This window comes from Platalea leucorodia (assembly GCF_965183815.1).
Source record: "Platalea leucorodia genome assembly, chromosome: 2".
NCBI classification, from domain to species: Eukaryota; Metazoa; Chordata; class Aves; order Pelecaniformes; family Threskiornithidae; genus Platalea; species Platalea leucorodia.
Genome location: NC_138824.1, coordinates 24,397,723 through 24,424,946, shown reverse-complemented (window position 1 = coordinate 24,424,946; position 27,224 = coordinate 24,397,723). Strand labels below are relative to the sequence as shown.

The 27,224-nt window shown below is 39.4% G+C and overlaps 1 protein-coding gene across 1 annotated transcript; it reads right to left on the bottom strand.

The window, feature by feature from the left end:
- Positions 1 to 470: 470 nt before the first annotated feature.
- Positions 471 to 26,494, bottom strand: RXFP2 (relaxin family peptide receptor 2; the record flags this gene model as incomplete). The annotated part of the gene is given in 23 exon segments (XM_082304977.1): positions 471 to 595; positions 1,907 to 1,985; positions 1,988 to 2,086; positions 2,090 to 2,127; positions 3,691 to 3,805; positions 3,807 to 4,102; positions 6,332 to 6,334; positions 6,337 to 6,445; positions 6,449 to 6,511; positions 6,515 to 6,538; positions 6,540 to 6,558; positions 8,315 to 8,386; positions 13,711 to 13,782; positions 16,380 to 16,467; positions 17,158 to 17,210; positions 19,020 to 19,091; positions 19,864 to 19,935; positions 20,850 to 20,948; positions 22,420 to 22,451; positions 22,455 to 22,491; positions 23,538 to 23,588; positions 23,590 to 23,653; positions 26,422 to 26,494. Coding segments are annotated over 23 exon segments (1,755 nt in total).
- Positions 26,495 to 27,224: the final 730 nt, after the last annotated feature.

Genomic DNA, 27,224 nt, shown 5'->3' with positions numbered 1-27,224 from the left:
GACGAAAGTCCTTTCCCTTAATCTATATATATTATATGAAGACTATAGCTAGCAAGTACAGATACACTGACTCTCTGGGGAAGGGGGATGACTAGTAGAAAAGTATTGCTGTTTTTAGCCCCAGTGCATGGTCTGCCTGTGTTTCAATCTGCAATACAAATCTCCCCTGATGAATGCACCAGTTGTGATTTTATTTTCCAGGAAGATGAATACAAAGATGGTAATGGCCAAAAAAAATCTATGTATGAATCTCAAAGAAATTAATGCAGCTGTAAGGCGGTTAGGTCCTGTTTTCTGTTATCTTGCCGAGGAACAACCACTTGTAGATTGATAAATAAAAGTTAGTACTGTCCTCAGGAGTTATTTTTTTAAAATCCAAGCATAAATGAAGAGCTATGGGTGAGGGGATCATCTGCCCGTGTGACTGAAGTGGCCGAAGTTTTTTCATCATTTTTGAAAATTGCCGTCCTTCAATAACGGTCCAGTGACTGCTTCAACTTCTCCTTAAAGAAACTAGTTGTGAGAGTATAGAGAATGGGCTTTAGGGCACTGTGTATTGGCAGAACAAATGTCACTATCCAGGAAAGGATAGCGTCTAGGAACAAAGGTAAGATACTTTGTATGCTCTGTTGTAGGAATGCTAAAGAAGCAAACACGTCTTTATGTCATTTTACTTTATATGTCCTTTATTTTACTTTATGTCACTTTTTTTTTTACTTTATGTCATTTTTTGTGGAACGCTACCATAGTATTATTTTTATAAGAAGGGGGTTTGAATTCAACATTGCTCATTGTGATTTTCATTGAGTTCACCAAGGGTTTTCATAAGAAGGGGAAAAAAAAGAGATTTTCACCAGAGAGTGTCTTTTTCTCTATCTACTGGAATTTAATAAAAGCACTAAACATGAGCTGAAGTCCGTCTCTCTTTAGGATGGTATTTACTATAAATCCAAATTGCATACCTATTTTTTATATGGCAATTTTCATCAGTAGGTTTCAAAGTGCCTTACAAAAGCTATCATTATTATTTTACAGAGGGGAACCTGGAGTACAGAGGCGTGAAGCGACTTGCTCAGAGGACCGTGAGCTGAGCTGTGTAGAGCCTCACCATCGTGAATCCCATGCCAGCCACAGTTGTACATCTTCTGAACACCCTCATGATGTCCGTGTTTTATTTTTAACAACTTACATGTAATCACTTTTCTCCTGGTTACGCAAATGGAATTCAATGCTCCCAATGAGGCTAAATAGGTTTTACAATAAAATAATTGACAATTATTTACTACATTTTTTTCATGCCTTTCATATTATGGAGAATTATTTACCCAATTTTCCATGAACATGAGGCATCAGTTTTCTAGAATTATAGTGGGAGAGCAGGATGCCTTTATTACCACGTTATCTGTTAGCAACTGCAAGGTTAGCAGGGCTGCATATAACCAGTGCAGTGATGGAGAGCTGTGAGGTTGTGCATACAGCTGCTCTGCGGGCTGGGAGGGGAGAGTGTGTGCTGCCCTGCGAGAGCAGGGAGGGCTTGTAGCCTCCTCAGGACCCCCTGGAAATCACTGCCTGCACTTATAAATGTGGTATCTGGGTTGCTTAAAGTCCCTCCTGTTATAGTTTTGTTGCCCTGATGATTAAACTAATGGACTTATTCACACATATTACCATGGCATTTTGCAGGTGTAGCAGAGGAGAACCTCTTCACTGGATAACTTAGTCTGGTTCTCACCTACATACATGGATTGAAGATGTTATGTATGTACTTTAAAGCTCAATTTCCAAACATAGAAAAAGTAAAATATTTCGGGCAATACTTACTCTTCACCCATGGTTAGCTAGAATTCCTCTGGCAGAATTGTTTTGGTTTAAAATGAATGTTTAACAAAAGAAATCATACTTTTACGTGGAATTTCCACCTGGAATAAGGAGAGGATTTCAATGACAAAGACAGGAATCCAGCAGATGGCATCAGTGAATACTATTAAAAAAAATATCGATTGGCAACAGCAACAACCCTGCGAACGTGACTCTGGACTCCTGATGTCTGAAGGGCAGTTTTTTGAACAGAACAAAACGTGCTGACCTATGAAAACACCATGATGATGGAGACTAGCAGGGTCACACCTGTGGGGAAACAAGATTCGAAACAAATGGCATTGAGTCTTTCCTCTCTTCCCTTTCTCCTGACCACTTCTCTGTTTCATTCTCTTCCATTATTTTGTTATAATTTTTACATTAATGTATCATCTGTAGTATACTGATAGAATTTTATGTTAGAAACAGCGCCTCAATACTGTCTAGTGTCACACAGCCTGCTCACATACCACGTGTTCCCATCTGTTACACAGTGAGATGTGAATAAGTTGTAAGAAGTTACTATAGAAACACAGTTAATGCACAGTATGGGTGGGCTCCTGATTCCACAGAGATCGGGTCTCCTGACTAGAAATGCTGCAGTAAATCTGAAACAGAAACCACCTGCAGGACTCTCACGTAACATGGAAAGAACAACATATTCCCCAGCAAAGTGACAAACCGATCTGAGGCGTGTGTTCATTTCAGACTGGCTTCCTCGGTTCTGTATAAATATCCATCCCAAATTACTGAGGGAAGAACATGTGCAGAGCAAGCTGTGCAACTTGGATTTTAATTGCGCTGCAGTGTGTTGCAGAGCAAGGCTTTTAACAGTTCATCAGATGGCAATGCCTTTGACTGGAGTACTCTGATAAATAGCTGAGAGTCATTTATGTCAAGATCCCAGCACCTGAAAACAGGCTCTTGCTCAGAAATACAGATTGAAACAAACTAAAAGGATTGAAAAGTGTGACATAATAATTTTATTGATGGGAAATCACTACATGAGCCTGATTGGGCATGGGCATTGCCCTTTTTACTTTCTACTCAGTGTAATTCTAAAAAACTAGTTTTGTCTTTTGGTATGTAGCTTTTTCATCTTTTTGATATCAAGAGATAAAATGAGGAATAACTGTTAAATGTATACATACTGGCAAAATAACCCCTATGTCTCTGCAAATGCAGGTCAGGGAGAAGATCGTTTGGTAGCAGTTTGAATAATTCTCAGTCCTTGCTGTGAGTGCTCTGAGGCTGAGCATGACCAGCTCATACGTATTTCAGGCTGAAGTTTCTGGGCTTTATCCTGTTCATTTCCAGTTTATTTTATATATATATCTGTTTAACCATTATCCCCTGCCAGTATAATGCACATATAGCTATACTTACTATTTATATTATCACCGTTTTCTGCAATCCAGTGAAGACTACACTGAGTAATAGTTGAAGTTTGCTGATTTTGCCGATTTATAAAAATGAAGAGGTTTCAAACCATTGGGCTGTACGCACAGTATCGCTAAGTAATATCATTACCTCATTGCTATTCAAATTACTATGTCCTTCTGTGTCTTCTCCTTTTCTTTGTTACACTCGCTTGTGTTTTGTTAAAATTAGATACTAAACTCTTCGGGTGACACGGACCCTTTTAAGTGTGCAGCCAGCACAGAGCACATGAGGCTCTGCTCCTTTTGTGGGCCTTTGGGAAGTATTACAACATGAACATTAATAGTGTAGTAAAAAGTACATCTATCAGTGAAAGCTCTGTAGACTGACTGCCAGTTTTTCTAGTAAAATAGTATTAATCAGTAAGTATAGCATACTGAAAATTAAACTTAGCAAGAAAAATGCCAAGGGAATACCTGTTGCCTCTAATTTCTTCTCTTTGATCAGAATTCAATGGGAAATAAACTCCCTTTTTCCCATAATAATTTCCAAAAAAATTCCTCATCCTAGAATGGGATTATTGCTATGACAAACCCAGCAATCCATATGGATATAAGAATCACTACTGTCTGCTGCTTTCCAGGATGAATATTACTGAAGGGAAAGACAATCACTAAATACTTTTCTAAGGTGAGATATGTCAATGACAGGACTGAGACCTCTGTAGATAGCATGGCGATGAACACCATGATACAGCATGGTAAACTTTCCATCCACATCACAGCATATTTTTCATACTGTCCATGGTATTTAACTTCAAAAACTCCAGTGAAGAAGAAATACACCCCCATACGACAATCAGCACCTATTGAAGAAACAGATTTCAGAATTTGCTGAAAAATATCAATGTAGTGCTCTATAAGTAGTATACTTTTATGTTTAACCGAACTCTAGCTGGCATTCAAAAATAATTTAACCCTGTGATCACGGCATCAGAATTCACGTGCTGTGGGGCTATGAGCCCCCTGATCACAAACGGGAGAGTGGAAGCTGGCGTCAGGATATGAGAAGAAGAGTGTTGCCGAAGAGGGCTCCCATGAGCATGCAACAATCTGGAGTCAAGCTCTCTGGCTGTGGCCAGCACGGTGGCTTTTGCAGACAGTGAAATATTATAGAATCATAGGTTAGAGATCCTTCAGCTGGGGCTGCACGGCTAGAAGGCGCGTCCCCTGGGTGGTGGATAGGGGATCCCTCTCTGGAGGGTGCACCGGATAAAATTGAAGAAGGTGCCGCGAACCAACGCAGCCTAAGGGAAGGCCACCCTGACAGAAAAACCACTGGCCCTCCAAGTCATGGGGGTTGGGCAGGAGGCCAACTACCTCCTCCCGGAAAAAAAAAAAAAAAAAAAAGTTGCAGAAACGACGAGCATCAGAAATGATGGAGAAAATCGGTAACGAAGTGAGGAGGAGGAGGTGGAGCTGGATCGGTCGTGTCCTGAGGGGGAAACCGACGGAAGACTGCGCTGTGGCCCTTGACTCCAGAGCACGCAGCCGTGGACCGATCGAAGTGGAAGAACGATGTTCGTGCCTTGTGTGCCTCCTGGCACTGAGAGAATTCAGATCAGATAGGTTAGAAATCATTTAGCTTGGAAAAGACCTTTAAGATCATCAAGTCCAACCATAAACCTAGTGCTGCCAAGTCCACCACTAAACCACGTCCCTAAGTGCCACATCTACACGTCTTTTAAATACCTCCAGGGATGGAGACTCAACCACTTCCCTGGGCAGCCTGGTCCAATGCTTGACAACCCTGTCAGTGAGTATTGAATGACTGCAATGGCTGTATTTGTCACACAGGCAGCCAGCCCTGGAGAGGGGGTACAGCAGAGTCTGGGCACTGCGCAGGGTATGGATACTGCAGTGGCAGAGTTTCAGCCAGGAGCAAGCTGCAAGAGCCTCGGGCAGAGTGTGGAAGACCTGGCAGGTCTATGGGACTATATAGTATATACATGACACTATATAATAAATACACAGAAGATCTCTGATATCTTGCCTGGGATTTACTTCTAATTTTATACATCCACAATATGTATCTACTAACAAGGCGAATTCATTTTACCTGACTTCAGCCATTTAGAAAGCTGAAGATCTGAACTAGTTATGCCTTGGCTGTCTTTATAGTCAGTGAAGTCAACAGATACGTTTGGGACATGATCCATTAGACCTACTTTGGTCATCTTTTTTAGAATTAGGTAAATTGCATGATTCATTGACTATAAAGAGAGTGCAAAGTGACTAGTTCGTAGACATCTGCACTGCAAACGTCTGAAGTCACACAAGATAAAATCTTTCCTGTGTGAAGTTAACATGCAGTCAGAAAGCAGAATCTATAGACTTGGCTAACTGGAACAAAGAGAGGAGAAGTAATAATAGATCTCATATGTTTTTAAAGGGTTAGTCACCAGAAAACAGTGTCACACTATTGCACCATAAGCTTGCAAAGAAGTAGGATTTGGCCACAGCAAGTGTGGATTTGGTCCCACATTTCTATTGGCTCGAAGATTCTTAATTTGGGAACAACGGCTGGACAGGGTATGATGCAATCATTTGGAAGTACTCACATTTTGAAATATCCAATTCAAAAATATCAGAAGCACTTATTGGTTCCTCTGCAAAAAAAGGAGATATGATGATTTGACACATCACAAAATAAATTCGGACAGCAAGTAGTCTAACACTAGCTAACTCATCCATAATCTTTAATGCAGAATGAATAGTAGTAATTAATAAAGTAAAATGTTTAAGTTCTTTGTACACATCTTGACTACCCAAAGTCAAGGAATTGAAGGACCTTGGTTATTTTTTGACACTCACTTTCATTTAGAATATCAGAAAATAGTGCAAAAATAGATAATGCATAATCTTTTTAAATGTTTTGAAACTAGAATGTGTCTAGAATGCAAACTGAAATTATTGGAATATACATAATGTTATGTATTATATATAATATAATGTCATAATGTAGTGTACAATACCATATTAACATATTAATTTTATTAATGTACTAATCGAATCAATGTATTATGAACACATACTTAGAAAATTTTGATAGACATGGTGTGCATCTCATTTTCTGCTTTGATAAGCGATCTCATTCTGATGAGAAGATTTCCAAAACATATAACACAAGCTATGACCCACACAAATACTCACAGAACATTGTCAGCTAAGAGATCTTCAAATGATGAAATCCCATCTGTTAATGATGTGCATAGTCACACATGAACTGCATAGAAGCAATAACTGAAACTTTTTGAAGTAGCTGAATGTAAAGAAATGAACGTGTAATGCTGCTGATTAAACACAAGCCAATGTCACCGTTATGTACCAGTTATGCAAGTAGGTGCAAGGAGCTGGAAGAGGAGAAATAATTCCTAGTGCATATAAGGGGCATGCTGTGAAACGTATTAAACCAAAGGAGGATTTAGGATATTGGTAGCAGCTCATATGCTTTTGATCCCCAGTAACGATGCTGGGGGTAGTGGCTGCAATCACCTGTGATTTCCTTCAGGTTGCTGTAATATGCAATTAGGGCATTGCTCTTTGTTCGTGTAGAACTTGAGAGGAATGGTCAGAGCTGGTATATTTTTTGTTTTCACACATCTTTTAAGAGCTTTGCTTTGCTACTCTTAGTTTGTTTTCAGTGTGCAGGTGGATGTTCTTCATGCTAAGGTGCTTCAAAAGCAGATCTTTTACTGTCCTTGGCAGAAGGATTTTGCCTGCCTTAATTAATTGTAGAATGTCTGTGGAATGACTTAGATTTGGTAATGAACATTATCACATCTTAAATTTTTCACTTCCTTTACCATTATTCAAATAAATAGTTCCCTGCTTCAGTGGCAGTGCACTCATAAAGAAGGCTTGTGGGACAGGACATAAAGGCTCTAATACGGTAAAGCCTACAAGAGCAGGGCTGTTTTGAAATGTATCCTTACATCCCATTGACTTCTACAAGATTTAAAAATATGTTCTGGTATTTATAAATAATAAAACATGAAGGATAGATCTGGAAATAAAACTCTGATGTGATATAATTATAACTGTGAAATATATGAACAATGATATATCAAATTCTGCATGTTGATGTAGTTGTATTGATTGTATCCACCACCTGCTGGTAAATAAGTGGACAGTAGGTGATTTGAGTTTTATTTTTCAAGAAGTAGTAAAGAGTGGAGGAAAGACTATAATATAAGCTCTTTAGAAATAAAGTCAGAAAGAACATTGCACAGTTGAAGAAGATGCTTATATTCATGGCATAGAATAAGCAAATATAAATATTTGGGAGCAATTCTAGACTGAAAGACCAAAACCAGAAGGAAAAAATAAGCCTGAAGATTTCTCATCAAGAATGGCACTTTAATTATTTAGAGAGGCAAGAGACATTTGAATATGTATCCTGGCTGGTTTAATATCCAATTCAGGATATTCTATGATTCTAAGTGTGGATGTGTGACACTCCTAAAGCCCTTTGCCTCAGCTCAGGGATTGTAGTTCAGAGGCACCTGGTGTTACTGGCACGTAGCTGTGACATACTGTGAAGGAAAAGGGCATGCTTTATGACAGCGAATTAAGATGTCTATACAGCACACATTCTGTCTTCTCTGTTAACATATATGGCTTTTATTCATGTCCAAAATATAATCACTCTTCTGTTTCTTAACTCAATTCCCAATTTGGGTGCACATAAATGAGGTATTCTACTTCTGCCTGCTAAGCTTAAGGCTACAGTAACTCCCAAGTAAGCAAACAATTTTATTTATTCTGCTTCAGCCAGAAAAAGAAGTGTGAAGGGCAGAAAAAGAAGTGATGTGATATGGTCTAGAAATGAGGGAACAAAATGAGGAGCCTGTTTCCTTTCTCTGTTTAAAATAATGAAACATTTCATCTATTTTTTTGCAGAAATTGGGCCACCAGTGGAATTAATATGGAAAAGCAACACCCTGGGATGGTTTTGGACATTTTTATATGGACCTCCCACCCCCTTAATGATCTTTTCTTTTATTTTGCATACGTACATGTGGGAGAGGTTCCTCATACGTTGAAACATTCTTCCATTTATATTTAGAATCTCAATCATTTCCAGGTATCTGTAAAATGCGTAAATGTTATGAGCTGTAAATAAATTATATGAAATAGGGCTTCCTGTAGTCATCAAATTTCGAATTACACAAACAAACCTTTTCTTAAATCATAGGTCTTAAAGAAACTATGTCATGGAAGAATCCTGACTACATTCAGTAGGAATGATCCTACGACTGTTCATCACATTGAGCTTTTTACTGGAAGATTGTGTCGTGGGGATGTGCATTTAGCCGGAGCTCCCTTTGTAGTTACGCCATTCAACAACCGATGCAGTATCCATTAAGGGAAGCACAAGAAGTGACCTGCACAGGTTTTTGTCACTTTCCCTGGGTGTTAAGCTACCCTGCTCACAGCAGTGTGATTTAAAATCTTATTGTTATAAACCTTGGCCAGAGGGCCTTCCGACTAACAAAGGAATCACAGAACTGAAAGCAGTAATAAGCCCAGAACAGGTAGGGATAAAAGACAGCTTCTGCTATGAGAATCAGAAGAGAGAAAGAAATAAGACAAGAAAGCAAAATGTATAATTCTCTCAGTTTTTCCTTGGGGAAGCAAGAATTCCCCTCCATTGTTCAAGGTAAGGTTGACCTGCAAGCTTTTGATGAGAAATCCAAAGTAGTGGGAGGTGGCTCTGGGCCTGCTGGGGAAAGACGAGGACACTGAAGATCATTTGAGTTTGAATTACTGGAGGCACCTGCTATAGACAATACAGACAGACCTCTCTTTGGAAGGACAGACAAACATACAGACAATCTAGCAGGCTGAGTTTTGTCACGTTTCTGGAATTTGCACAAACCATAGGTACTAGCTGCCCAGAAGCTGCAGAAGCTGCAGCAGTGAACGATTCAGCAACGCTCTGTACAACTAGGAGTACAAATCGCTGAAGAGTGTGTGTTTGCAGGTGAGGACCTGAGCCTTCCTCCATTAGCCACCCAAAGTAGTAAGATGACTTATTTTTTAATTTTATTTTTTAATTTTGTAGATTCAGGCATCTGGGTTGGGTTTTGTTTCACCTGACATTAGACCTCCTCACTGGAGCTAAGTTTCCTTTAGCGTCAGTGGAGAGAAGCATCTCCTCGGACATGGCTAGGTTAAATGACTCTTGTCCTGCATGGTTTCTTTTTGTCTGCTGACTGTAGAGCGAGCCTCACAGAGAAGAAATCTTTAGAAAAATAGACGAAAATGTATCAGAAAATTTAACATTATGTAATATTAGTTTGAATAACCAGACCACATAAAACATTCAGCTTATATCCGAATTGGTAAAATGAAGAGGGCGAAGACATGGGTGTAGGCAGCTATCCATACTGCCTCATGGTTTTGTCCCTTGTGAGCTAGTTAGGCCGGACAGTTATATTTGCTAGTGTAACTGGAGCCTAGGGACCAGAGACACCTACTAGGACTAGTCATGACATGCATGTGATGAGACAGGGATGATCGGTGTGCAGGTATGTTCCTCCCTCCCACCCCAAGAGTCACAGAGGAGCACAGAACTGAAGGAGAAGGATATAGTTAAGGGCAGATGTGGTGTGTTTGCGGCAGACGTAGACTGCCTTACATGAGGCAAGAGAGGTGCAGAGCATTGATAACTGTTCGTATGGAGTGCCATGAGGCAACCTGCTTTGCCCGCATAGCGTGCCAAGAAGAAAGCACAGGGTGTAGAGGTACAGGCAGGCAACCAGGGACTCCTCTAAGCAGAAAAGTTATACAAAGTTTGGACTTCTGTTCTGCTGTAATACAAACAAGAACAGGACAACACTGGGTGTATGTAACTATCCAAACAGATCCTGATGAAATGCCAATGACAATTAAAATGAACCCTGAAAACAAAATAATGGAGAAATATAGCCCTTCCCCTGTCTGTGACATGGCATGATTCAATGGGACTTGCTGGCTGGGCAGGACATACCTTCCATACATCAGGGAAATGTGATATTAAGTATCAGTAAAAGGAAAAGGTTTGTATAATATTACACGCATGCAAGCAAAACAGGTAATGGCACTGAGAGCCTTAAAAGCATTCAACTTGATAAAAATCCTAATGATGATAGAGCCATGAAAGGACACTTTGTGTACTGGATGTATTCAGTAAGTGTTTCCTGAAGTGTCTGAAAGCAAAGCTTCATTCTGCAGCATCCCAACAGACCTTCAGTCTACAAACTCAGTGTCAGGAGTGCATGTGCTGGAGGATTAGCAAACCCAATAAGGCCAGAAACAGGGACAGAACATTATTTTGCACATTTGGCTATAACAGAAAAAGAAAAGAAGTCACAGGAATAGTTTTTTGATTAGCTGTGATACAAACAGGAGGAGAAACTCCTGGCATAATCAAAGCCAACCATAGCCACCTGACTGAGGCAAAAACGCTAACAGAAACCTGCAATATTGAGTGAGTCCATTGCAGAATCACCCAGTGCAGGTACCGGCATACTTGGACTGCAGTGTATCATTTTCACCTCTCTTGTTGGGCAATAGCATTTCAAGGGATTTGACACATTATCTGCACAGGTGATATTTTAGGGAAAGGTGCGTGAAATGTTAGAAGAGTGAGAGGAACTGAAATCTTGTCAATGATGCTCTAGTAACATGAAAACCCCAAACTGTTCTATTCCTATGATGCAGCTGGCATAACCTGAAACTGATGCACAACAATGGCAAGGCAGAGTACAGATGATATATTCTGATTGTGTTTTAGAAAAGGGAAACATCACAATTGAACAAAAAAGAGAAAAAACCAAAATTACCAAGTCAGGTGATCTGCTTAGATAAAAGGCACTTGGATTGTCATATCCCTTTGAAACGACTGTGATGAAAGGAGAAAAATAACTTATATCCATAAGAAACTGCGTCCAAGGATTCCAAGCAAGGTTTAGAAAGAACATCTTAATCTGGTAAAATGGGAAAGGAAAGGCTGAATTTGAAAGCCACAATAGAAGACAAGAGTGACGACTTCTGCGTTTGTACCAGGTACCAGAAACAGAACTGCAGGCAACCTCTGACAGATATGAAAATGTGTGTGTGGCATCTAGCCAGGCCTCATGACCAACACAAACAGTGTTATCGCTGTGGCTGTACCAATAAGATCATGAGAGCGCTCATGTCCGTTATAGGAAAAGATTAAATCCCAGTTGTAAACTCCAGAGCTTTGGTCCGAAGGCAGACATGCCTTTGATACCTAATCCGGGATCAGGGATTCCTGTATTTCCAAAGAACCTGGTGGGTGTTCCTGCCTCAGCCATTCCCAGCTCACTGAAGAGACTTTGTGAAATTATCTCTTTTCGCTGTGGTTAGAGAACCTGATATATTGTCTGTTTTGCTTCTAGGAAAACACAGAGGAGATTCTTTTTGACAAGAATTTCAAATTTTATTTGAGGATTTGGTTTGGATCTTGTCTGGGCCAAGCCAAGTGGCATTTTTTTCCATAAGATTTTAAACTGTAAAAACTCTTTTTTGGATAATATACTGTCTATCCCATGAAACAGAACGCCTGTCATCCTGTCTGCAAGGCTTCTGGAAAAATGAGTGATTACTGAGATCGCTTTGTTCTGCTTAATTCTAGCCCGGTTAGGTTTGGTGGGGGTGGGGTGTGACATTATGTCTGTCTTACAGTCTTTGTTCCTGGGCTACATGTTCTGAGTTGGAAACATAGATCAGACAATCATTTTGACAGGCAGGCAGGTGGTACTATTGCAGTGGCAGTACCATATCTATCACAGTTAATGTGCTCTCAGATTGAAATAACTACACTTTTCCTCTCTGGTCAAGGCTTATATAGCAGCAGAGCATGTCTCCATCCATATTTCAAAACGATGTCCTGTCTTATGATTATTGTCTTGTCCCTGTGGTGGCTTATGGACTAGAATATTGATATTTGCTGCATTTGATTCTGTGCATAATAATGAAACAAAGGGCTGTAATGCACGTCAAAAAGAGTCTAAAAGGAAGTTATTCTGGCACAGCTGCGGCATGATTGCCTCAGTTATCTGTCAAAAAACATTTGACTTAACTCCACATAACTAACCCTGGAGATTCCCGTTTGAGATGCCCATGTAGAGCTGACTGATAAGACACAAGATGTACAAGAGACCTGTGGCCTTCTGGATTAGCAGGTGATGGCCAGGTGGGATAGAAACCCAAGGGCATCTCCAACAGCATCAGACTCCTATCTGTGGGCAACTTACTAAGCCTGGGTGAACACAGTCACTGGGATCTGGAGAATGGCTCATCTCAACCTAGACCAGCTTTGGGTTTGCTGAATGGCTCTCCAGAATAATATTCTGTCTGGTATGATTTGGCGTGTCCTGTGGTATCTGAGACATCCGTGTGGGCAGGCAGACATGACACAGGACCCATGAGAGACCAAAGACTTTCTGGAGTGGGGATGCTGTAGGGATGTTAGATAGCACTAGATATCTCACCTCTGGGCAACTGAACAAATCATCTCCTAAATTTTGCTATTGCTGTAATGACTTAAGACACATTGCTCACCTTGGTTACCCTTGGACACTTAACATATAGGGGTCAACAAAAAAGAACTGAATATTACCTGTGTGTTGACTTACAGTATTCACTGTGTGGCACAGGAGAAAAATATCAAACAACGAGTAGCAGGAAAGCTGTTCAGATTAATCATTCGGATTAATTCAGGATGTTTTCCTTTTGCTTAACAAAGAAAAATAGCATGAATTTAAAAATAACATTTGGTTCTTCTTTTGGACAGCTTTTTAAGAAAAAGCCATATGGCACAGAATGACAATTTTAAAAAAGAAATTATAGTCTTGCTTTTCAACTCTGAATCCAATGAAATTATAAGATCTACTTTCAGATGAGGGTGAATCTTAGCAAATTAAATAAGAAATAAGAAAACTTCTGAATTTGAGCTTTGTGTAAAATACTTAATTAAAAAAAAAGAATGTGGCTGAATCATCAGCCCTGTGGAGTGAGTATTTTATGAACCACTGCAAGGGAGAGTTTATAGAAGTTCTAAAATACTTGTTACCATTTATTTATGCCCTTATCTGCCCAGGTGCCCTAGCTGTGCTTGTTGTGTAATTTGTTCTTAATTTATGTGTTTTGATTGCTCCTAGGCTTATAATTTGTGAATAGCGGTAAAACTGAGCAAACTGTATGGCTGTCATTCATGTATTTTGGCCTGCTACCTCAGGGTGTTGAGCAGTCCTGTAGGAATAGAAATTTGAAGCACATTCAGCATCTGATAGAATGGCAATTAATACTTCACACACCTTTTGTAATTGATGAATATTTCTTCTGGCAAGAAAAGATATCATTTAGTGCACTATGTTAGTAAAATATTTCAGCTTTTGCTTACAGTGACTGAAGCTGCTGAAGGTTTTCGAAGTGATCCTCAGAGAAGTGAGAAAGTAGATTGAAAGACAGATTGCTGAAAGAATGATAAACTGTTCCTTGTTTTATTTCAGGAAAAAGACAAGCTAAATTATTACATTTTTAAATTCAGTTGGGAATTCTCATTTATAACTTCCAGCTTTTGTAAATACTTCAGGTGTATAAAAATAAAATGTCATAATTTTGTTATCATGTTGCTGGACAGATCCCTTGGAGAAATAGAGAACAAAAGCAATCAGGTTCATCCTTAGTATTCTGCCCATCCCTTTCAATACAAACTTTAAGAACTCTAAGACTCAGATTTTCTCCTTTTTATAGGTGAGGAGGCATGCTATCTTACTTAAAATTTTAATAGCAGCAAAATTATCTTTTGTCATTACTTCAGTTCATCCAATACTTCCTTGCTCTGATTTTATCCATAAGTCACTTTGAAGCCAGTCAGTACAGGCACTGATGTTTGGCGATCGCTAAACATGGATCATTTTAGCTCTGATTCATCATAACTAATTCAGCTGAGGTATCTAATTTGGAAACCTGGTTACCTGAGGGCTTCTCTATAATTTATGAACTTAATCATTGCTGAGAGGTGAGATGAATCAAAGCCTAATTACATAGATGTGAAGCTTTCACATTTAATATAGGTAGAACATGGAAAAACAAAGAAAAAAAGAGCACATTAAAAAAAATTCGACAGTAATTTCAACGCTGAAGATCGGAATTAGTGAATGAGTTCTCACCATGCCAGCAAATCAGTGTCTTTAACAAATAACATCGGTTGCTACTCTCCTTGCACAGACAGCAGCAGTCTGTTTCAATCACTCATGTCACTCCAGTCACTGACAGCTCCCCTTCTTCTTCAAGCTTTCCCGTCTCTTTTCTGCTTCTACACCTTCTGCAGCTGGTTTATGTTTCTGCCTAAACATGTCATGCCAGATAATGAGGCAACCAAAACCCAGATGCAGTGTGACTACTTTATATGCAGATGAGCCTAATGCATACACGCTTATCCCCCGGGGAAGTGGCAGTCTCAGATCTTAAAGTAGGTGCCTCAGTTCCCCAAACATCTACGGGGAGAGACTGGTTCACCTCCACAGCACAGAGATGCTGCCCTAGCTATCTTTCTATAGACTGTACAGGGAATACAGATGCCCTCAGTGCGTGAGCTGAAGCAACTGAAAAATGTAGTATTGGCTCCAGAGGGCCTAGGTGAAGCTGGGTACTTGTATGCTGGGAAGGGAGGGAGCCCAACGGGCGCTGGGGCAGAGAGAGACCTTGATTTGCAGCCCATACAGCTATCTCTGTTGTAAAACCCAGGAGGTCTTGGAATAAGTCTGCCCCCTCCCCGTGATGCTGCCCGAAGCACTACCTGCAGCTCCCTCTTGCCAGGTACCTTTCTGTCCTTCTGCCTTTGATTCTGCATGGCCTCCTGCCTCACCTTGGGCTGGAAAAGTGCAATACGTTCACAGATTACAGGCATGTAATAGCTCACACTCTGTAATTTAAAAATAGTTTTTGGAAAGCTCACAATTCCACCAAATCTTTTAATGAGGAAAAGGTATTTGCAGGCAGCAAGCAAATTTGATTTCCATGAAGAAACCTGTGAAGTAAAACATATCTTAGAATAAGTACTTAATGGTTCAATTTATTCTGGAGTGCTAATTTCAAGTTTCAGTATGACTACTTGGCTTTTTATTTTTCTAGTGTGTTAGAAGTTACGCAGAACCCTGGTTAATTTTTCCAAGCCATAACAAGGTGTGTTATTCTAGTCAGTGCAAGAGAAACCTACACAAGACTAAGTAGTTAAGTAAAACTTTCCTTAGTTTTAATTAAAAACAAGCAATTTACAAGGTAAAAAGCAATATAGAATTTTATTTGATTAAAGGCTCTGGGATTTGCTATCCAGACAGAAATTTTACATGTTCAAATTTAGGTTTTTTTTTGCTTTTGCTCTCACTGCGATTAATACAGTCTCACTGCAGGGAATTCCTGTTCCTCACTGGTAAGGCACCACATGTATAGCATCAAGGAGCATTTTATATTTCTTAACCTGTAGAATTTTTTCTTCATGAACATGATCATCCTTCAGATTCTGCTTTTCCTGTCCTCTGTATTATATGAAATATAGCTGAATATAAATAAGTTATAAATGTGAGTTATTACTGTATACCAATATATTTAATTTTAGCAGCAACGCAATTTTTTTTTTTTTGCTCAGGTTCCCTGCAAGGGGAAGACCCAGTTTGAAGGAGGAATGGATTCAACCAGAAAAAAATATCTGCAGGTTGAGATACAAGTATACTATATTGTTTCTGCTTTGCAATCAGATTGCAAGTCCCAGGATTTAGCGGAATTTAAAAAGCACCCCGGTGCTCATGATCTGATCACAAGGCAGAAATAATACAGTATTCCTATTTCTTTTTCTGTTTGTTGAAACAAGTGGTCGTGACAATTGCCAAAATGTGCCATGTGACTGCGCATACAGTAATTCAATTAATTGTAAAGAATACCTCCTTGACAGAAGCACAACTGTCCTGATGAGGCTTTATACATTGAGACAAATACTGTGTTGAGGACTGTGAGTCACACATATTCAAAAGGTTTTTGTTGCTTTATTTTCATACATCTTTTACTTACAATACGGTAAGTGCATCGCATGCCAGGAAGGTGGTATTAGTTAGGGCCTTAATATGATTGCCTTCAAGATCCCCGAATAACAATAAGGAAAGTGGTTTTATTCATGAGTTGTGTAATAGTTTTGCAGGAGGGAGTTTAGGTTCTGGGCTAGTCTTCTTTTTTTTTTGACATTCCTTTATTTATTTCTTACAAAATTAGCCCCAATTTATTACCTAGTTTTGAATATGAATGTAAATATCAAACAAAGTGAATTATATTCTTTTCTATGTTGTGATTTCATCTCTGTTTCTGGCCAAGTTCGACAGCCATTTCAGCAATAATACGCTAATACATTGGCATTTCTAATGTGGAATCTGTATACCAGGGTACATAGAGACCATTAGGTGGAGATTTTACATTTAGTTGTAACGTGTATCTATATATCCTAAGTATAACTTAGGATAAACATGCATTGACAGTAACTGATTTAATTTTCATTGGGAAACTAAAGTGAAAGACAGGATTTTGCTAAACTCGTGAGAGCCACGAGAACAAGAAGTAGCTCTAAAGATTTCTGTTGGCAGAGGACTGTGTAGACAGCCATTTGTAGGCAGCCATTTGAAACACTGTGAGGTTCAACTCTGGCAAGGTTATACTTTTTGTTAGAATGTCACACCTTTAAAAGTGCCTTGGTCTAACAGAATAAACAAAAGGTGAATTTTTTATCTATGCAGAAAAAGATATATTCATTTATCAAATGAATTTTTTGCATAATTTGCTTACATCAAGGTAATGACACATATTTGACTATAGATCTTGGGTAGAGTCTCAAGTGAATTGTTTATCACTGATCTTCATAAATTAAAACATGGTTAGAAAAGATGTTTTATCATACTTCATAACACAATATGTAAGTGTAAGAAAGATATGCAAATGTAAACTTTTGAGAGATGAATCCAAGATTAGATTTAGTTACATTGCTTTGAAATTTAAGGTAAATTTAGATTTTACAGAAACTACACAAGAAAAAAGATTTTTTAAGTTACCAGTAGCAAAACATAGCAGAAACAGTTATTTTTTGATACTCGCTTATTAATCTATTTTATTTGTAAGCAATGGATACATTGAATGACCAAGAAATATGCTAAATTGAACAACTCAGGAAAAAAATCTGTTCATTAAATAATTTACATTCTCAGTTGTAGTGGTTTAACCCCAGTTGGCACTTAGCACCACACAGCCGCTTGCACACCCTCCCCGCCCCTCACAGGGATGGGGGAGAGAATCGGAAAAAAAAAAGTAAAACCCATGGGTTGAGATAAAATGAGATAAAGATAGTTTAATAGCACTGCAGAGGAAGAGAAAAAAAACCCCACAATAATAATAATAAAAGAATATACAAAGAAGTGATGCACAATGCAGTTGCTCACCACCTGCTGACAGATGCTCAGCCCGTCCCCAAGCAATGATCACTGCCCCCCGGCCAACTCCCCCCAGTTTATATACTGGGCATGAGGTCATACGGTATGGAATAGCCCTGGGGCCAGTCTGGGTCAGCTGTCCTGGCTGTGCCCCCTCCCAGCTTCTGGTGCACCGGGCAGAGCATGGGAAGCTGGAAAGTCCTTGACCAGTGTAAGCACTCCTTAGCAACAACTAAAACATCAGCGTGTTACCAACATTATTCTTACGCTATATCCAAAACACAGCACTATACCAGCTACTAGGAAGAAAATTAACTCTGTCATCTCAGCCAAAACCAGGACATCAGTATGGGTCATGTACATTTTCCACACATGCTATGACCTTCTTCAAACTCTTTCCCATGGGAGCTGGTAAGGTGCAAAGTTATTTCAGCTCCTGCCCCATCCACTGCTTCAGTGGTCACTCTGTGGAACCTGGTCCAAAGGCTACTGGTGCCAGCTCTGATGCCAGCGGCTGCCCACCATGAGCTTGGCTGAGACAGTTGAGTCAAGGGATCATTAAAGACACAAAATTTTCGTTTTCTTTGTCCTGAGCCAAGGGACTAGTAGCAAAAAATTTTCTGCTAGAAAAACCAAATAATTTATTTCCCTAGATACTATTAAAAACAGCCGCTAGCTTTTCTAAGAAACCAAGATTATGCTTTTCAGTTGCTGGTTTACTTGATGAGGGTGATGGAAAATGCTTCTAGGACTTCACGTCTCCTTCCCGCTTACCGTAAGCTCTGCCTTATATGGAATTTTCTGTTATAGTCATCAAAGTGATATCTGCCTGGGAAATTGCTCAAGTACCTAAATACTGTTTCAGTTTCTAAAAGGAGATGCTAGGTGTCTGCTGGTTGTATCCAGGAATTTCCAGTTTAGACTGTGAGTTTTCTGTAGGCGTTCTGAGAAGAGAGATACGATTCTAAACAGTTTTACAACTTCGTGAATGTGCTTTAGTTTTAACAGAAACCTAGTAAAGATAGTCATAGCGTGGAAGATGCCTATGAGAAATCCAGATCCAAATTTGGATCCAGACGTGGTAAGTATAGGGAGTTGACAAGCGTGATTCCTTCATGAAGAAGATGTTTGAAAGTCTTAAAGAAAGAAAAGAATTTGGAGGAAAAACAGAAAGACAGAAAGGAAAGCTACTTGGATATTGAACGGTACCAATATAAAAATGTGCAAGAGCAGTACTTACCGAAAAAACAAAGACTTTAGCCCAGTACATAACTGCTGTGAAATTTTCACTATTAGGTTATAATCTAGAATTCTGGAAAGAAATAATAGTTTACTACGTCACCAATCCTTGTAAAGAAACAATGAAAAAATGACAGATAAGCAAATCATGAGGGAGCTTTTCCTCTGCAAATCCAAAATAACCAGACCTAGTTATTATCTCTAAAACCTGAAACATAACCTGTGTGATAAGGAGTTGCAAGGTGCAGTAGTCATTCTAATTTTTTTGGCAGAATGTCATAGAATCATAGAATCATTAAGGTTGGAAACGACCTTCAAAATTATCGAGTCCAACTGTTAACGTAACACTGCCAAGTCCACCACTAAACTATGTCCCTAAGCACCACATCTACCCATCTTTTAAATACCTCCAGGGATGGAGACTCAACCGCTTCCCTGGGCAGCCTGTTCCAATGCTTGACCACCCTTTCGGTGAAGAAGTTTTTTCTAATGTCCAACCTAAACCTCCCCTGGCGCAGCTTGAGGCCATTTCCTCTCGTTCTATCACTTGTTACTTGGGAGAAGAGACCGACCCCCACCTCGCTACAACCTCCTGTCAGGTAGTTGTAGAGAGCAATAAGGTCTCCCCTCAGCCTCCTCTTCTCCAGACTAAACAACCCCAGGTCCCTCAGCTGCTCCTCATAAGACTTGTGCTCCAGACCCTTCAGCAACTTCGTTGCCCTTCATTGTCATTTGCAGACATAGCTTTACTGCCTTGTTCCTTTCTTTTTAGATCAATGCCATAAACACACGCACTCCCAGTGATGAATGGTGCTTTTACAGACAGGGAGAAAGTGGGTACTCACAGCCATTTCAATTTGTGTAGATCTCTGAATACCCCAGGTTTCAAACTAGTGATACATTTATGACTGAGATACCTGTTGACAAAAACATATAACACTTCCGTGTTAAAATAACTAAAATAACACTATCTAAAAACTGATAGACTACTTCTAAAGGGAGGAAGCAGAAACCTTTCAGACAGTTGATGAGAACAACCAGAAAGATAAAGAACTGTGACAAGCAATATTTGCTTTTAAAATACTGAGTGAAAGTATTTTAATGTTTCTATCTCATAAAAGGCTGTCTGTTACTGCAAGGATATTTGACTTAATCCTTTAAATATTTTATACATGGAATGATGCTGGGTAAAGCATTAAAAATGTGCTTTTATGAATAGTTTTGCACTGCACTGGGTTGGATGTGTTTTGCTATGATGCAATGGACAACTTTTGCCTAGGTATTATGCTTCCTAGACCAAGGTAGACATAGTAAAAATGCTTTGCATTTATATACGGTAATCTATCAAAATGTCAATACCTGTAGCTTATTCAAAACTTGATAAGGAACTGAAAAGGTTAACCTGATTTTCAAAGGCACTGAGCTTGTATCAGCTGTTGGAAGTGGCAGGGTTACCCGGGTATCTAATAATGCTGTAAATAATACTGACATTTGAAAAATTTGGCCAATATGGTTTGTGAACATCAACTAATGAGGCAGTGTCAGGTACACATAGTAAATGAAGTTTATAATGGGTTGATAATGATACAAAAAGAAGTTCAGTGATTTGTCTTTGCCCTGGTGTGCAATTAGAGTCACAGCAAGAGTTCAAATTTAGGAAGTGCTCACATCTGTCTCGAGCTACTGGAATATACGGAATGGTGGTTGGATGAGACTTTGAAGGGCTGAAGTTTAGATGCCATTTCCTGGATTGTGGAAGGCTGGTTGCTCTGTGCTACCCAAGCGGCAATCAGTTATTTAAAAAGGCAAAAGAGAGCAATAAGGTACTCACAATTTCTGAATTTTGCATAGTCCAAAGAATGCTTTTCTTGATATTGTCTGAATGCAATTGTGTTGTAGAAATCCGGTACAGTTAGGTAAGGTAAGAAAGCTAGGATAATCATGATTCATTAACTTCTTAGAAATGAGAATGTTTTATAATCCCATATTTTTCCACTTCTGCCATTTTAAGCACACTACTAAATTAATGCCTGGTGTAACACCACTGAAGTCAGATTCAATATTTCCACCAGAACAGAACTTTCTAATGACTTCTTTGAGGCTATTCGGTATGTGTTTGTCTCCAGGGCGTGTCATGTCCCATTTCTTGATCATGCCTTTGGAATAGAAGATCGAGTATAAAAGAATAAGATACAAAATAGAAAGCACTGGAGGCTGGGGAGAAAAGCCAATACTGTTCCAGGCTACAGGTATATTATTTTAAATTTTATTAAATGTGAACCATCACTACCCATCCTTCTTGGCACACTTATGCTAACATACGTTGCACCTGCTGATGCATCTCAGCTGAAAATTAGTGGCATGTATATTTTGTTTATATAAAATTGGTTCTAGCGCTCTGCCCACTCTTCAAATGTTACAGTCCTTTCACATGACTGTTGTTCTTGCAGGCTGCTAACCGCTTTGGGATGGAAGGCAGTTTGAGCTGTCATTAGGAACTGTCAAATAAAAGGCGTACACCATCCAGTCAGAAGCAAGAGCAAAACTCAAATACCATGTACTTAGGGGTTTTATGAGGATTTCTCTTAAGCCTGGTATATGAATTCTTACCCTTGAAGCTGTCCCTATTTTCTTATGCAGACTTCATACATGCTAGGTTTGTATGTATGCCTTAATCCTATAACAATTTCTCTGAGGTATAGGGCAGATAGATTGATTTTTTTATTAACAACAGCCATATTTAAAAGGACACAAGTCATTCTACCTGACAACATAATATATATGAATGGCTGCCTTCTTCATAACTCGATGAAGGTCAGACTAGTTCGTACAAGAACTTGGAGGAAGCTGTATTGAAAGTTCTCCAAGTCAAATTCCAGTAAAAAGGCCATCCTACTATATAAAGAACATGGAAGACACCACCCAGCTTGAAAAAAAAAATGTACTAGTGGTCTGTGAGAGGATTGACTACATAGGAGAACTTGCCACGTGTACAGCTACTTGCATAAATTTTCAATTGTTTTCCATGGTAGCTTAGCATCAAAAAAGAAAGAAAAAAGGGAAAAAATTAAAAAGATGCTTTATTTAACCTTTTAAAACAGTAAGGTCCAGTTTCATGACAAAATGGTGGTATTTCTTATTAGACAGACTTATTTTCTGCTCACTTATTTTTCTGTGGCAGGGAGCAAGACTAGATCTCTGTGTATTGCATACAAAACTGCCTGCATCTGTGTGCATCTGGCTACACTGGAAGACCAACATGGTCAAAACATGAATTTCAAAGGCAAATGCTGTGCTATACTGTTTAAAAAGTGATCACACAGGTGACTGTGTATTGATTTTGCTCATTCTATATACTCCAGGGCTCATGTAATAATTTAATGAACTGTCAAGATACTCACATTTTCTTCACCTTTGTACACTTGCTGAAAACTTAATCTGGAAGAGAATGGATCAGGTTGTGTGTGAGTGACCTAAAAGTAATCGGTAACTGATGTTTAAATTAGGTCTTAACTGGTCAGTGTTGCAACTTTCAAAAATCAGACCTTACACCTGGGTGCAGCTGACACAGGGTCAGAGCCCGGAAAGGACTTTGGGCACATTCCATACATTACATCGGCTGCAGCACGTTGGGTGCATTACCTTGCCTGCGAAGCCTGGGTAACCTCAGCTTCTTTGTCATCTGTCCTTACTGTTTAAATCCCAAGATGAAGCTTGAGTGCCCTCCTGGGATTAGCTGGGAGAAGACAGGCCTCCCTTTGATCTGTTTGGAAAGTAAATGTACTTGACTGCTTGAACGAGCTAGCTGAAGGCCAGCAAATTTCGTTACAAAATTTTAAGACTGGCCTCTTTTAAATATTTTCCTTCCGTAATCCAGACAGATCTTTGAGAATTTCTCGTATTAACAGGTATTCAGCCACATATAAATTTTGACAACCTGTAGGACTGGAGCTAGCAAAATGAACTAGGGAGCTGTCAGTCATCATTAAGAACCAATAATCCTGAAATTCCTGCTTTGGTAAGTAAGTTCAGCAATATCTGGCAGGTGCTCATTACCCCAATGCTGCCTGCACAACCAGTGATCTTTAGTGAGTGGCCTGGGGCTGACAGGCTTTAAGCAATAGGAATGTTGAACCCAAATAGCATTCCACTCACCGAATTGTAAACACTACACTGCAAAATGCACATCTCAGCTAACACCCCAAGCTCTCTTCAGAGGAGAGAAGTAAACATGTTCTGTGTGCAGTTCATATGACCTGTATTAGATGACTGGTTGACAGGCTTGACACATCTATTTTGGCAGATGAATTCCACACTGAAGTGGGCCTTGCAGCAAAATGCTCACAGCATTCACTACATACTGGTAAATCACCTAGTAAATATCTATAGTGGGTCAACCTTTTCTGCAGTCTCTGAATGCAGAGGGCCCATACTAGGAAGTCTAGCACTATGCAAAGCGTGTTTAGGCATCTCTTTGTAAAACAGCTTTATGCTGGAGAGCAAAGGGAACTATGCTTACAGGGGGGTTACATTACTTGAAACAAATGGAACAGACTTTAACAGCAGCACGTTCTAGTTCTGTTTCCATGCAGCTGTGACCTTCTGGGTATTGGTGGAGATGTGGGAAAAGGAATTCTTAAGTGAATATGTCTTACATATGACCCACCAAGTACATCTGATCAGAGGGAGGGTCATTCTGAGACCTCTTCTTAGAGAGAGATTGGACATCTAGATGCAACACCCCCACATTACCTTAGTAAGGATCATCTGTCAGGAAGGCTATAAAACACTGATGCTGCACTTCCTAGGACTGCAGTGATTTACATGTGATGAAAGCAAACGTAAGTAAAATATAAATCAAGTTTAATATCCTACTGTCCATAAGCTACAATAAGGGTAACTGAAACACAACATGTACTTGATGTACATATAAATTTATATATACATACAAATGAGAACATCTGAGAAACTGCTGATGGAACAGTTTCCACTGGAGAATGCAGATTTTTTAAGTTGCTACACTTCACTGGAAACTGGATGCTTTGATTTTAGTGCAGACCAGAGGGAACACAGCATCTAAACTTGCCTCTTGCTTGCCAAGACACTGTCCTTGCTTGCTGGGATTTAAGGGAAAGGCTTTTTGGGTACCCCAACTTGGCAGTCCACCTGAAGAGCTGTCCCAGAGCTGTAATACTTTGACTGAGCTGAGGCTTTTGGGTTTATGACTCTTCATCAGCAGGCAGGAAGAAATATTTTAGAAGGGATCAACATAAAACATTTCAAGATTTTTTTTTTTTAATGTTTCATAGAGAAGCCTTTCTTTTTTCTTTTGTTCCTGAGTGGGATGAAAACAAATACTGACTTTCCAAAAGTTTCCAGAAATTTATTACCATTTCCCTGCAACTTTATAAAGCTGCAACCTGGCACTAACAAGTTCCACATTGCATTGCTCTGCTCTGCTCTGCTCTGGTATGCATGCAAAAAGCTCTGGGAAAGTAAAGAAGTTCCCTGAGCACATCTAAAATTCCAGATATCTCTATAATTATAGTAAATATATGTATGCAGTGAAAAGCCGTAGAAGTGTAAAATAGTTTAAGAATATTAATAAGGGCATTGAGATTAAGTTAGAATTCTTTGGATAAAGATAATCAGACTTTCCATGAACCATATCAGATACTTGCCCATCCACTATTATCTCCTATAAAAAGTGTTAACGTTTGTCAGTTGTACTTTAAATTGTCTATCAGCTTTTAATGAAAACCAGAACATTAATGCCAATTTGTCTGTGGGGTACATGTGTTGTCTTATATGGGATGGAACCAAAAGTAAATCTTCAAACACATTGTTTTATTGTCTTTTCTGCTGATTATGAGTAGCAATTACAAGCCCAAATTAAGAAATCTCATGTAAATTGAATATCAGAAGTGTAGCAGACTATAAGCACTGCAGAGAGAGAGAGAGAAATAGAGAGAGAAATCTAATGTTGATGGAAAATATTATTAGAAGATGTGTTGATAAAAAGAACTGAATGCTAAAGTAGAATGATTAATGTAGCAGAGAAACTCATACTGCAGTACATGGTATAGCATGGAGAGTTACAAATTATTTACAGTGAAAATCTACAAATGATGATGGAAGTGTTCTAGGACAAGACTGAAAGTCAGAAAGTGACTCAGTAAACACGAGAAAGTTTACACCAGTTTCAGTAAATGAATATGTTTGGTGATCTCAAATTTCAGGCAAAACCATGGAAAATGAAGAGAACAGATCATTACTGGACCAGCTAAATGTATAAGCAATTGTGCAAGTTCTATGAGATTTGAGAGAAAATCAGCTAAAACTTATAAAGCTTAGGCTTTTTTTTTTTTTTTTTTAAATAGATTGGCAGAAGGTAAGAGTCTCTATTACATGTGGAGAATATCAGTCTTTGGGGCAATCAGCATTAGTACACCAGAGTGCAGTTTGGAGCTGGTAATGGCACTGGTATGTAGGTGGACAGTAAACAGGAAAGGTGCAATGTGGAAAGTCATGAACACAAATGACCACATCCAAAGATGGTAGCTGAGGGGTGATGATAATGAAAAAGGAAAAAGGCACAGGAGGATGGTTTGAAATACCTAGAAAGAAGAAAAGGAAGTGAAAGATGTGAGAACTTCAGTAGGAGGCAGGTGGGGAGGGAGGATACAAAGCAGGAGATCACAGTGGAGTTGACACATTATCTTCTGACCCAATATGCTTCAGAGTCACAGAAGAAGTCACATGTGATGTAGAGGGAATCATGCTCCAAAATAGGGATCATTTATTAGCCCCAAAAGGAGACTGGTCTTATTGATCTGACCTCCTCATTGCTCTTTTCGATTGAGAGTGGGCGTGGAGATCAAAAAGACAGAGAGGAATGGTACTGTGATCACCACCAAGTGCGTATGTGATTATGTACATATACCAACATATGTATATATATCTAAGAATCTTACAACACTTGAAATCATCATAGAATAAGAATACTTCACTTATACTGGTAGAAAGCCTTACTGAGCATAAGTACCCCTAGTTATGTGCAGGAGTGCGTGCACCCACTTTGAAGGATTCCCCACACAGGTCTGCAGTGATTACCCACTGTCCACAGCAGAGGATTATATAGTAGGGATTCTACAGGAATTTCACCAGTGGAGTCTGCCTGGGGCATGACTTTACACACCCTGTCAGTTTTCTTTGCTGACCAGCATGGTGTAATTCCCTCATTCATTGAAGAAAAGAAAATATTCTATTACATTGAAAACCCCAGACTTGTCAGGCTTGTGGATCATCTGCCGACTATTAGTGATTCAGTGTGTATTAGCTGGCGGAGCACATCCCACAACCAGATTTTGTTTCCGTATACTTACAGATGTTGCAGTACTCACCACAGTTCTCTTCATCTGCACCATTCTCGCAGTCATTTATGCTATCACAATGAAATGCCCGCAGGAGGCACATCATATGTTTTCTGCATGGAAAATAACCCTTTTGGCACTGAAATGTCTCCCATCAGCCATGATTCTGAGAAAATATGGGAAGACGTTTCCTCTATAGCAGAGCATGTTTCAAATTAGTAAGGCCTGATAAAACCATGACCACAGCATGCGACAGAATATTTTCATTTTTCACTTTAAAGTGCATTGTATGTCATTTTAATTCTGCCTCTTGCATTACTGTGTCAGCTACAAATGGCTTAGCACCACTGAAATTTAGAAGAGACAGCTTAAAGTTTCTGTTTGTTTTTCTTCTTTTTTTCCCATCATCTGCAGAACATATTGCTGGCCAGAAAGAAACCTGTCAATGTACTTTCCTGGTAGACTGATTCCTCGAGGGTGTGAGCATTAAGAAGCAGAACCCTGCAGCATGGCCGGGGACGGACAGGGAAGTGGTGCTTGGGTGCTCCTGGCTGGGGGAAATGGGAGTCTCACGAAGAGAGAACTTCCAGCTGGAGCATGTGGAAAGCCACTTCCCATGCTGAAGGCAGCTGGGCAAGAGGGAAGTGTGCACTTACTTACACATCAGAGAGGGACGACTGCTAAGAACACTTATTGCACACAACTACAGTAAAATCTTTGAGCAATTGGCAAGTCAAATCTTGGTACAAATCTGCAAAGCTGGTCTCAGATTTATGGCTTTTCTTTTGGGATTTTTTTTGCAATAATGCAATTACATTTCTGGTCTTGTAAAT